The sequence below is a fragment of the Melitaea cinxia genome, chromosome 15 (genome assembly GCF_905220565.1).
Source record: "Melitaea cinxia chromosome 15, ilMelCinx1.1, whole genome shotgun sequence".
Classification (NCBI taxonomy): Eukaryota; Metazoa; Arthropoda; class Insecta; order Lepidoptera; family Nymphalidae; genus Melitaea; species Melitaea cinxia.
Genome location: NC_059408.1, coordinates 14,541,508 through 14,554,346, shown reverse-complemented (window position 1 = coordinate 14,554,346; position 12,839 = coordinate 14,541,508). Strand labels below are relative to the sequence as shown.

Genomic DNA, 12,839 nt, shown 5'->3' with positions numbered 1-12,839 from the left:
AAACCGGAATGTCTGGCGCGAACTTGGGGAGGCCTATGAATAGCAGTGGACTGCGATAGGCTGAAGTGATAGTAATTAGTGATTAGGTTCTCTCAAATATTGTTGTGTTCCTGTCGTGAGCAATCTTTTCGCTTTCAATTATACGACTATTACTGGTGGACCGTTCGCTTGTTTGTCACTCTATTTGTATAAAAATTATAAAAATAAAAAAAATACAACAAACTGATGGCTACATCTCGAATAAACCCTGCAGGTTACATGAAGCGAACTTCCATGACGTAAATGTATTAGTGTCAGAACAATCAGACGTCCAGCATGGATCTAAAGACGTATACGTTTTTATGTTTCGTCATACCTTACCTCATAACTGGAAATTTCACAAGTAAGTTATTAGATAAACAGCGGTACAATAATAATTATATTCCTTATTGTACACCAAAATGCAATAATCACAATAAATCTGAAAAAAAAATAACCAAAAGCAAGACCAATCCTTCCTAAGACCTCTTACCCACCACAGTAACACAATACTTGAGTGCAATATTATTTAGCTGTGATCTTTTGTAAGGTCGAGGTACTTCTTCAGTCGTGCTTCTCCGGATTTTGATCGGGATAATTCCTGCTGAGCCCTGTCTAAATAATATAATTTAATATATAATTTGAGTAAAATTTACAAATAAATAATCATAAAATTTTAATAATTACTAATTGCTTTCTGTCATCTCTACAAATTTGAAACAGATGAAACGCAAGTAAATCAAAATGTAAATGAAGGCGCAATAATAAACAACAAATTTAATATAACCAATGTTTGCTCTGCAAATGAAGTTTTAAGCCTCTGCGAATCATGTACGAAATTCTGTGCAAACGAATCAAACGTGATATGTACGAAGCCTTGTAAAGGGGGATGTTTTTGTGATAAAAATCTGATGGGGGATAGATACGGGCAGTGTGTGAAGTACGAAGAATGTTCCAGATCAATGAAAGATTATTATCGTGAGTTCAAATTACGCTATTAAACCTGTTTTGGAAATGAAACGGAAGAGTACCTTTTGAAACGAATTTCCTTATGGAGCGTTGCGTAGGGGTACCCTAGCCGCCAAAAAACGTCCGTAACGTAAAAAAAATCGTAATATTTTTATGTATAGTTTATGTATGTTGGCTATACAGTGTCCAATGTATAGTCTACGTGATTACTGTTATTATTATTGCAGTTTGTTATTATTATTATATCATTCGATAATTATTTAGTAACACATCGAGAGCCTATTTCCCAGGTTTCTGATAAAATATACATTGCCGTAAAATTTAATTCAATTAATAGACTACAAATTGTAGATTCACTGCTGCAGTCCAAAATTTACCACGAGCAAAACTCGTTTAAACAAATCTTTCGATTTTGAGACTAATAAACATGGTTGTATAAATTCCAGCTGTAACAGAACTCCCAGTACCATACCAATTGTCATGTGGTGACCACCAGGTGTACAGCTCTTGTAGGAGATGTGATAAGACCTGCACTGATCCGAACCCTGTTTGTAATAGCACCTGTATCGCAGGGTGCTTCTGTAAGGATGGCTATTTGAAAGGTCCAGATGGACGCTGCATCTTACTGAAGGATTGCCCAAAAGGTACTTACATATATTTCTAGTTTCGATTGTCAAAACTAAACGGTTTACAATTGTCTATCCCGTGATGTCTTTAAATTTCGTTGAAGTTCTAATATTCAAATCCAGTGATTTTTTGTTATTATTTTCTAGTAAGCCCTTCATTTATTGAAATTTAAGTTTACCTAAAACTAAAAAAAACGCTTTCGTTTTCGTTTATCTATGTTACATTAAAATTTACTTATTTACTAGCTGACCCCGCAAACGTTGTTTTGCCATGTATGTTATTAACCCCCTTAAGCCTGTCAGTGTCGGAGCTTCTTAGCAATTATTGAGTTTTATAACTGCTGCTCTGAAGTAAAACTATTGTAAATAATATAATATGTGGTGTCATGGGACACCAGGTTGGAACGAAGTTCCTCCGGATAGTATAGATGCAACACAATTTGAAATAAAAAAATGTTGAATTATATATATATTTTGTAGTTCTTGATTTATTTTTTAATTTTGTTGATTGGTTTTTAATTAAGTACATAAGAATATTTAGGAAATTTCGTATTTAAGAAAATAACAAATACCGTAAAATAAAATAAATCAAAAAAAAATAATAATAATAATAATTCAACCTATTAAGTGAAATAAAAAAATGTATCTTTATTTATTTTTCTCGATAGTTTAAAATTACATAAATAATTTTAAAAAAAATTACTAATAATATTTTAGTTTTACAAACGTCATATTATACAGTCGTGTGACTGATATTACGTCACTTCCGTTATATATTTTTCTTACGGTTTTAGTATCACATTTTTTTCAGTTCGGTCGCCCAGCCAAATGTCAAGCCTATCGTAAGGAACTTCGTTCCAAAAAAACGCACGTCGTATAGTAACAATTATTTTATGTAGTAAAAATGGGCAACTAAGAACCCGTTGATGTTGATATTAACTTGCTAAATTTCCAGCGGAAATAACAATAGGCAATAACGAGGTGTCTATAGACGAGTGTCAGCCGGAGGAAGTGTTCGTGTGGTGCGGCTGGTGTGAAGGTAGTTGCTCGGAGCCAGCTCCTCAGTGTCCAGAGACGACTTGCACGCAGGGCTGTCTGTGCCGACCGCCCTTATTGCGACATCACTCTGGCCTCTGTGTTGAGGAGAAGGATTGTCTTCCACGTATGTAATTGTATTTTTATATATATATAAATATAATGTATATTTGGAATCAGAGGCAAATTTAATATTTTTAACTGGTGGATCAGGAGCATATGAGTTCAAATCGTTTGTATATTTTTGTAAGAGTAAGTTATTTTCTAGAAGGTACAGTTAGTTACCTATACCTTTTTTATTGTATGTATAATTTATTGTATAATTATATTATGTATAATTTATTTTCAGAAAAATGTTCAAATCCCAATGAAGAGTATGCCTGCCGCTACGGCTGTGAAGCTCGTTGCACTGCGAAGGCGTGTTCGCGCCCGCGCCGCTGTCAGCTCGGTTGTCACTGCAAGCGCGGTTTGTACAGGCACACCAACGGAAAATGTGTAACTGCCAATGAATGCTTTGAGAATAATAATGCTACTATATTTTAATTACTTAAATAACAGTTATAATAAAAACTAATGTATTAATTATGCCTTTCATTTATGACGAAACTTCCATAACGTTTACAAAAAAACGTAAGATTTTCTATACAGTGTCAAATGTATAGTCTACGTTGATAACTGTTATTATTATTACAGTTTGCTATTATTGTTATGTCATTCAATAATTATTATATATTTTTATAAATCGTTGTAAATAAAATAAAGGTATCAAGATAATTTTGTCATTCAGAGCGTTTTTCATCATAATAAAAAACGCTCAGATTAATAAAAAAACGTATATCCGAATAATTATTTTCTTTGTACCTCGAATTAATATTTTATAGTAAGTATATTATATTTTATAGTATAATGAAATTAATATTTTACAGTAAGGAACTTCGTTCCTATCTGGTGTCCCACGACACTAAACGTTTTTATTAACCGACTTCTAAAAAAGGAGGAGGTTCTCAAATCGATGGTACATATTTATTTATTATTTATGTATGTTACTTCAAAACTTTTGACTGGGTGGACTAATTTTGATTTTTTTATGTTATATATATAATATTTAATCGAAAGGTGGCGCGTGTCACGTCGTCAGGTCGTTTCCTTTATTTGAGATCTAACAAGTACTTTTCGAGTTATCTATACTAATATTATAAAGCTGAAGAGTTTGTTTGTTTGTTTGTTTGAACGCGCTAATCTCAGGAACTACTGGTCCGATTTGAAAAATCCTTTCAGTGCTGCATCACACATTTATCGAGGAAGGTTATAGGCTATATATCGTTGCGCTAAGACTAATATTGACCACCAATGTAGAATGTTTAAAAATCGGGTATTTTTTTCCTTTTGAGAGCTTCAGCTGCGTGCGCTGCAGTTTCGCAAAAATCATCTATGACAGAATTGTTCCTATTCCACGCGGACGAAGTCGCGGGCAGAAGCTAGTATCTAATAATGCGTATTTATTTGACTATTTTTCGTCCACCTACATAGTGTTATACCGCATACCTTTTTACTGGTTATAATGATTTTTATGATTCTTGTTTGAATCGAAAGGTGGTGCACGTCATGTAGTTCCGTTTAAATTTGATCGAGATCTGGTGAGTAATCTTTGATATCGCGTATTTACTTGACTATTTTTTCGTCTACTTACGTTATATTATTACTGTAGATGGCAAAAAAAAAATTTAAAAAATTACTGTCGATGTAACTGAAATTGGTTTTTTTTTTTTAGTTTACGAGCAAACACAATTAATTACAAGTAAATAAAATGAAATACTCATTTTAATACCACGTATTAGTAGTGGACATATTTGAAGAAGACAATAATAACACAAACATTATAATTACACGTAAAAGATAACAAATATAAATAAGAAATCGAATACGCGTAGCCTGTCTTCGACTACTAAATTAAACAACAGCTTTTACTACGTACTATACTCTACGTACATGAATATTGCAATAGTTACTCAAACAATTTCATTGAAACAATTTACAATAAAATTTAACCTTCAAATAAATATAAAATTTATCTCTAAATAGCTTTGACGTGTATTTTTCGTATTGAAAATAATAAAAAATATATATAAGAAAATAAAAAAAAGATACTCCCCGGCGGGGAATCGAACCCCGGTCTCCCGCGTGACAGGCGGGGATACTTACCACTATACTACCGAGGATTACGACTGAGCAGTTGAAAAAGTTATATAAATATTTTGACCAATTCCGTTCATTTTAACTTAGATATATATTTTAACTGTAACACCTTACTTATTGTAAAAAAATATAAACTTTATATAAAATAAAAATTAACAAATGAAAGTGTAAATGTAATATATTTTAGCTTTATTCTTTAGGTTACTCATAATTCTATAAAATATTATATTGTATACTCTGTCTGGCTTATGTTAAACATGTCACATTTTCGTTTCTGTTGTGTGTGACTTGTCAACCTAAACTTAAAGGACAAGGACGCTTTAATCAATTTATAAATACTTCAAATGAAATGTTTTAATGTTTGTTTTCGTATATAATATATAAAATGAGTGAAAAATTAAAAGAACTGCGTGAGAGATCGCAGAAGCGTAAAAAGCTACTAGCTCAAACGGTAAAAATGGATCTACATTTTTCTATATCGCCAAGATAGTTACTAGGAAAACAATCGTTATATTTGAGTCTTAAATTATAACAATTAACTAATTTTAAACGTGTTAATATTACAGTTAGGTGTATCAAGCGTCAGTGAGCTTCGGCAAGCATTAGGAGCTACTATAGATGTGTTGCCTAAGAAGCAGGCTGCCTCTGAGTTTAGTTCCGATGGCAATGAGAAACCGGTACCTAAAGAACCCGATAGTTTGGTCTATACCGATTCCTCTACTTTTCTTAAGGTATGTTTTGTTCATTTTATACATTGTAAGTTTAGTTTTATTCACAGTAACATCAAAAATTATCCCAATTATTTCGTAGTTTATACATCATAAATGCACCTATATCAATGTCTAGAAACTTTCTCGCAAGAAATTAATGCATTAAAATAAAGTTTGTGTTTGTATGCCGAAATCTATTTGATTAGAAAGCCTATTTTAATTATTCATTAACAAGTTAAGTTCATTAAGTAATGGTATCACATTGTATTACATATCTTCACACAATTTCTTGTAATTAAGTTTTGTAAATTAAGATTAGGAACAATTAAGTTGTGTGTAAAGTATTAGAAGCACACTTCAAACAAGTAAAAACTATACATCAATGTTGTAGTAAATTCAACTTGTCTCTTTTTGTAAACTATTAAATAAAGAACACAGAAGTGAAATAACTTCCTCTGTTTAAATATACAACAGAAACATTGTTTTTCAGGGCACACAATCATCAAATCCCCACAATGATTACTGCCAGCATTTTGTCGACACTGGACAGAGACCTCAGAATTTTATCCGTGACGTTGGTTTAGCTGATAGATTTGAGGAGTACCCTAAACTCAGAGAACTGATCAAACTAAAAGATGAACTCATTGCCAGGACTGCAACCCCTCCTATGTATTTAAAATGTGATCTGAAGGTGAGTTCCCATGTACATGTTTAAATTCAGCAACATTTACTTTAGATGTAGTATGTGGATTATTTACGTTAAATGCATATTAAAGCCTGTAATATCCCACTGCGGGGCATAGGCCTCTTTCCCCATGTAGAAGAAGGATCAGAGCTTACACCACTAACACCCAGACCACGGCAAATATCTGTATGGCCAATAAAAATGCCTGTCATGTGCGGGATCAAACCCACAACCGCCAGCGCAACATCCACATACCAGTGCTGTGACCGTTGCAGCAATGTGTTGTCAAATTAAATTAAACTTAGTAAGTATGTAGAAATTTCTGCAGCATTGTGATTGAAAGAGGATATAACAGCCCAAATACTTCTAAGTATTCCTAAAGTTTGAAAAAAGTGCTTAAGCATTCAAACATAAATTTGTTTTTACTGTATATTTTTATTATTGTGTATTTTATGTTATATTTTGTTCAATATCTTAATCTTTTTTAATTGTAGACATTTGATCTCAAATCAATGGGTAGTAAATTTGACGTGGTGTTAGTGGAACCACCGCTGGGGGCTGGCTGGCGCTGGCGAGATGTACTGGCTTTAGAACTGCATCATATTGCTCAGCCGAGGTCCTTTGTGTTCCTGTGGTGTGGTAGCTCAGAAGGTAATAACTTATTACTAATAATGAATTTAGCTTAAAAGTCATGGTGATGTGTGTAAAGCTTAAAGATATATATTAACTGTGATAGTATGTTTGTTTCAAGAGAACTCTGGTTATCGATGATGTACCCAGAGTGGGGAAAGATGGGGCATCTATTTGCCCCATTGTGACTCAAAGCTGAAAACAGAATATTTAGATTTATAATTTAAATTTATATTAGCCAAAATGTTCGTAAGATATTATTGACATTCAAATTTCATTACAAAAGATATTATTGAAAGTCAACTTTAAAAAAAAAGTATAATTATATTCAATAAAAAATATAAAATATCTTTTTAATAAGAGTATAATCAAAAATCTTATCTATTAAAACTGTTAGTTACAAATAAAATAATCAATCAACAATAGTAACATTTCTCACCAGGCCTCGATATGGGCAGAGAATGTCTCAAAAAGTGGGGATTCCGTCGCTGTGAAGATATATGCTGGATAAAAACGAATATCAAGAATCCAGGACACTCCAAAAACTTGGAACATAATGCCGTATTCCAAAGAACAAAGGAACATTGTTTGATGGGGATCAAAGGAACGGTCAGGCGGTCAGTCGATGGAGACTTCATACATGCAAACGTGGATATAGATTTGATAATTTCTGAAGATCCTGAGTTTGGTAGCACGGAGAAGCCAATTGAGATATTTCATATTATGGAGCATTTTTGTTTAGGACGTAGAAGGTATGATAAAAATATTAAAACTACAGCCGCTATAAACTACGTATTTCTTATTTTACTTACTAGAGATAGAATTTTGATTTGAATTTAAATTCAGATAGGATTCAATGAATATTTCTTTTAAACAATTTTTTAAATTCAACATCTCAGGTTTGGAAAATATATTTATTTATTTAAATAATAGTTGCTAAATAGTCATAAAAAAAAAATAATCACAAAACTCCAACTATCCAAACTTTTATATAGAGATGATACTCTTTAACTTTTTTTTAAATATGATTCCAGGGTACACCTCTTTGGTCGTGACTCCACAATCCGGCCGGGCTGGGTGACCATCGGCCATGAACTGACTAATTCTAATTTCAACGCTGAACTATATGCTTCATACTTCACCGAGGGTAGAGAAACAACAGGTTGTACAGAGAGAATAGAGGCTTTAAGGCCTAAGAGTCCTCCGAACACTAGCAAGGGGTCGAGGCCTAGAGGCCGAGGTGGGTTTAGAGGCAGAGGTCGAGGTCGAGGCGCGATATAACCATTTATGTTCCTTAATTATTTAAACTTGACTGCATAATTCGTATAGATGTAATCTGACGTATAAAAGTAAAACCTGACCTATGCATAAAAAATGTACCAAGAACACAATATGGTGTCTATAAAGTCATTTAATAACACTTTAACATATTTTATTTTTATCAAATATAAAGTTTACATTGACATATAGTTTTGAAGAATTTTCAAATTCAGTTTAAATTAAAATTAACTTTTAGTAAAAAAATTTATGGTTAAACAATTTCAAAAAAAGAAAAAAGTATTTTATTACACTAATTGTGGTGTTATCAAAAACTACAACAAGAATTAAAAATGTAGAAAAAAAATTGATTGTGTGTAGTCGATTTACGGACGATAATTTTACGTGATAACGTCATAAACATTGAAGAAAAATTGCATATTTTTAACTGAATTAAATTGAATTGTTATTACTGAATTATTTCGAACTGCTAGCTCTAACGTTACGCGAGAAGAAAGTTAAATGTGTCACAAGCCAACGCTTTGGCCGATCGTGCCTCTATCGCTTGCACGCTCAGGCTCGGGCAAAACGTGACACTTGTTGCGTGGAGCCGGTGTTCATTGATTTATAAGACGTTATCAGTAACATACGATGTACTCGATATTGGTTTTCATAGCTTACTATTTACAAGTAAACATAGTAAAAATACTGTTAAACAGGATTAATACACAATTTTGAACTTAAACTACATTTTTATGTCTTCCATACTCATCATTTCTGTAATCTAAATTTGTATTTATTTTTTAATTACAGCACAAAATGCAAAAATATGATTTGTGTTCTTTAATTACTTTTAATTACTGTGTTCTTTAATTACAGCACAAAATGCAAAAATATGATTTGTGTTCTTTAATTACTTTTAATTACTGTGTTCTTTAATTACAGCACAAAATGCAAAAATATGATTTGTGTTCTTTAATTACTTTTAATTACTGTGTTCTTTAATTACAGCACAAAATGCAAAAATATGATTTGTTACTATTGACCACGTACAAGGTATGGGGTGAATAGAAAAAATGCTAGGGTTGGCAATTTCCAAAGCTGCTAAGTGCTAACGTAAGTGTGAAAAATATTACCTAATAGTAGAAATAAAACAATAGGTAAAAGTAAAAAGTAAAAGTAAAAATTATCAAACTTTTTAATCATTAATTTTTATGTACGAGATCAATAATTTGCATCGTTTATTGATTGCACAAAAAACAAGTTATAATTCTAAGAAACGGCCTCATTATTAGGTTAAAAGTTAAATAAATAACTTTTAACTTAAATAATAACTTTTCGATAATCAACATTTAAAACTGGGTAGGTAGGTACACAATCAGTTACACTTTAACAATAGCACTGTTTATGAGGCCCGATAACGTTGCACTGTTTTCACTTATTTAATAAAACTACTGGGTTGAACTGTGCTTTAGACGAGATTTATTGTACTAATTTAAAATAAGAGGCTTAGGCATTCTTAACCGTCTCGTCCCCCCGGTAGTTTTATGTAATAAGTGAGAACAGTGCAACGCTATTGGGACCCATAAACAAGCACAGATATCGTTAAATCTCTCACAATATCATTATCGTATTTGTAATGAGAGACCCCACACACAGGGGTATTTTGCTGATCTAGCCGGTCAAAATTATTTATTTAGTTTTTTACTCCAGTGATTTGCCCTGGTTAACTATAAGCTATATTTTTCTTTTTAATAAATAATTACTTAAAATATTAGGAAAAAATATAATAAAAATATATTTTAGTAATTTACAACTTCGATTTTTATTATTTTTTCAAACAAAATATAAAATTTGTGTAACTATAATGATGATGAGTCTTGGTTCTTCTTCATCATCTTCATTACTTTCAGTGCCTCCAGAAAACTCCTCGAAATCAGAATATGAGGCTCTTTCAGAGTCAGGTACAGCAGGAATCATCAAAGCAATTGCTTCTTTCGTGAATGGCAAAGTTCTTTTTGGGGGGTTGGTCTCATTCCAGTAATCAGTGGGTCAGAGCTGAGTAATAATCTATTTATAATATCAGCGATACACTTGAAAATTTTCTCGCGAAATTCTGCCTGTACAGCCGGAAATGTTTATTTCGTGCCTCAGCGGCTTCTTCCGAGAGCAACCCAATTGGCATTTGGCAACAATACCTTGTCTATGACAGTAGCACCATGCACCAGGATCTTGTGCATCGTAGGTGTCATAAGATGCCACGGATACAAACTTATATAAAGTTTCGCCGTGTCTATGCAATAATCTGCAAACTTGTCCAAATGGACTTTGTGACCACTTGATATGACTTCGAGGATGACTTTGAGTCGGTAAATGAAATTATAATCAACTCCAGTTATTTCTGCAGCTTATTCAGGATTGGAAAAAAATCTTTTACTTGTGTTACCATCATTGGTATTTCCAAACCCAGCTTTCGGTACACTATTAGACCGGTTTCACGTCTAAATTTCTCTCGAATGATTTTTTCCTCTCCTTAACAATAGCTTTGTCATCGTCAGATCTTAACTGCCACTTTTTTACAGTGAGTTTGTATGAGAGATGCAATATGCTCGCAAACAGACGAATTCTGGCGTGCAAAGTGGATAATCCGAATGTAAGTGCGTCTGCATCAACATCTCTTTTGATAGTTAAATCGTTGAGTTCTTTCGATATGCTCCACAAATGTAGTACCTCATTGTTGACGTTGTCTGCGTGGCAGCATTACATACTTTTTCGTCTACCATTGTAAGCATCATAGTATGTTTGTACGGTGTTCCACACAACTTTAAATGATACAAGAAATGATATATAAAAATGATTATTGATAAAATAAATGATAGCTAAAACATGATAAAATTGCTACTGAGTGCACCCGCCCGCGAGGTTATATGTGAACTGAACTTATTGCTTAACATACAAAAAAATTAATAAATTTAATTATAATATAAAATGCCGAGTTGGCGCAAATGTACGGTCGTTCACCGTACATGCTGCGGGTCAGGAGATGAAGGGATGATGCTACAGGGTTGACAATAATTAAAGATAAAATAACCTACCAACTAAATGCTATAAAACGCTTATAATATATCAATCAAGAATGATAAAGTCTTAAATGACACATGTCACGTAGAAATATTGAAAATTGATAAAATAGAAAATTAACACAGCATAATATTTTGTAAAATGATTAATAAAACTCGGAAAAGTCGCCTTATTCGCCACCTGTGAATATCTAAGATCGTTCATTTCGATATGTTCATGTGACGAGTTGCTCGATGATGGTGGGGATTTCTTAATTACTAATAGGTAACGTTGATAATTTTACGACTGGCCTCTGGATGGTGCCATTCTTCGTCTTGATAGTAACGACCCGTACGTGTCCATCCTTTCCAGGGTGTAGATCAACGACTCTGCCAAGGGGCCATTTGCCGGGAGGTAAGTTTGTGTCATGAATGATGACTACATCGCCTATTTTCTGATTCTGCTGGGGCTGTTGCTACTTTCTGCGAGCTGATAATTGGGACAGATATTCGTTTTGCCAATGCTTCCATAAATCATTGAAGATTTTTTGGGTTAGCTGCCATCTTGTTCTTTCATCTCGTTCGGTTTCAAGGATGCTGAGGGTCGGGCCACTTGCCAAATAATGAGACGGTGTGAGGAAATTTATGTCATCGGGATCTTCCGTGATAGCGCACAGCGGTTTGGTATTTAAGCACGCTTCTATTTGTGCTAATAACGTAGCATATTCCTCGTAGGTGAATTTTTGCTCTCCAAGAACTCTCCGAAGGTGATGCTTTAGGCTCTTGACAGCTGCTTCCCAGAGCCCACCGGCACTGGCGAAGATGGTGCGTTAAAATGAAATTCTATACTCATGTCAGTGATTTGGCGATAAAATTGTCCATCTAATAATTGTTGCAAGTTGAGGAATTCTTTTTGTAAGACGCAACCGGTGCCTACAAAGTTAGTCCCATTATCGCAATATATATGGCGCGGTGCTCCACGTCTAGCTGCCATCCGCCGAAGTGCTGATATAAATGCTAACGATGATAAATCGAAGACAAGCTCGAGATGCACTGCTTTAGTGACCATACAAACGAATACAGCGATTTATCCTTTGGTAATCTTGGCTCCTCTACCTTTGTTTTACTTGACGTCAACGTAGCCAGTGCAGTCGACGCCGCAGTTGTATAACTTCTAAATTTTGAGTATGACTCACATGACCGTCAAGAAGTAGCAGCAAAATAATCGAGAATAGCTCCTGAAAATGTAATAAATTGCTTGAACCAGATCGTAAATATCTCCGTGGTTATCCATCCACGGATTCCAGGCAACTATTGTCCCAGGTGGACCATGTTCTCAGTCTTCATGCGCTGTCGTGGAAATATCATGAGTGTTACCATATATACCATACCATACCATAGTGGTATATAGATACCAGCTGCATTAAAGTAAATTTCCACTGTGACAGTCTGGCCTCGCTCTGCTGACGACAATGACCCGACTTGTTTTCTTTCCTTTACAGCAAATATTTTGCTCTTAGTTTTCGAAACAACAGATATAGCAGTTTCGTCACAGTTAAATATCCTGTCAGATGTTAATTTGTGTTGGTCGTATATGTCGCCGAGTAACTGGTAAAACTTTCCAACAGCGACTCTGTTGAATCCCATTGAACGA

General features: G+C 33.7%; 2 protein-coding genes and 1 non-coding gene across 3 annotated transcripts; 2 read left to right on the top strand and 1 right to left on the bottom strand.

Annotated features, from left to right (window-relative positions):
• Positions 1-315: 315 nt before the first annotated feature.
• On the top strand, positions 316-3,227 carry LOC123660197 (zonadhesin-like). The gene is made up of 5 exons (XM_045595297.1): positions 316-382; positions 742-996; positions 1,434-1,631; positions 2,569-2,775; positions 2,998-3,227. The coding sequence occupies exons 1-5, from the start codon at positions 316-318 to the stop codon at positions 3,189-3,191; spliced, it is 921 nt and encodes a 306-aa protein (XP_045451253.1). The 3' UTR covers positions 3,192-3,227.
• Positions 3,228-4,795: 1,568 nt separating this feature from the next.
• On the bottom strand, positions 4,796-4,867 carry Trnad-guc. Its single transcript has one exon. It is a non-coding gene; the product is annotated as a tRNA-Asp (tRNA).
• A 362-nt stretch (positions 4,868-5,229) lies between these two features.
• LOC123660479 (N6-adenosine-methyltransferase non-catalytic subunit) lies at positions 5,230-8,956 on the top strand. Its single transcript, XM_045595549.1, has 6 exons — positions 5,230-5,295; positions 5,411-5,575; positions 6,045-6,245; positions 6,734-6,890; positions 7,312-7,621; positions 7,904-8,956. Exons 1-6 carry the CDS (start codon positions 5,230-5,232, stop codon positions 8,148-8,150), a joined length of 1,146 nt encoding a protein of 381 aa, XP_045451505.1. The 3' UTR covers positions 8,151-8,956.
• Positions 8,957-12,839: the final 3,883 nt, after the last annotated feature.

Excerpts from the sequence above, each read along its gene's own strand:
- LOC123660197 (XM_045595297.1), top strand. The coding sequence starts at position 316 with ATGGATCTAAAGACGTATACGTTTTTATGTTTCGTCATACCTTACCTC. Across the intron at positions 383-741 it reads CATAACTGGAAATTTCACAA|ATGAAACGCAAGTAAATCAA; the intron begins GTAAGTTATTAG and ends AATTTGAAACAG. Across the intron at positions 2,776-2,997 it reads GGAGAAGGATTGTCTTCCAC|AAAAATGTTCAAATCCCAAT; the intron begins GTATGTAATTGT and ends ATTTATTTTCAG.
- LOC123660479 (XM_045595549.1), top strand. The coding sequence starts at position 5,230 with ATGAGTGAAAAATTAAAAGAACTGCGTGAGAGATCGCAGAAGCGTAAA. Across the intron at positions 6,246-6,733 it reads ATTTAAAATGTGATCTGAAG|ACATTTGATCTCAAATCAAT; the intron begins GTGAGTTCCCAT and ends TTTTAATTGTAG. Across the intron at positions 6,891-7,311 it reads GTGGTGTGGTAGCTCAGAAG|GCCTCGATATGGGCAGAGAA; the intron begins GTAATAACTTAT and ends ATTTCTCACCAG.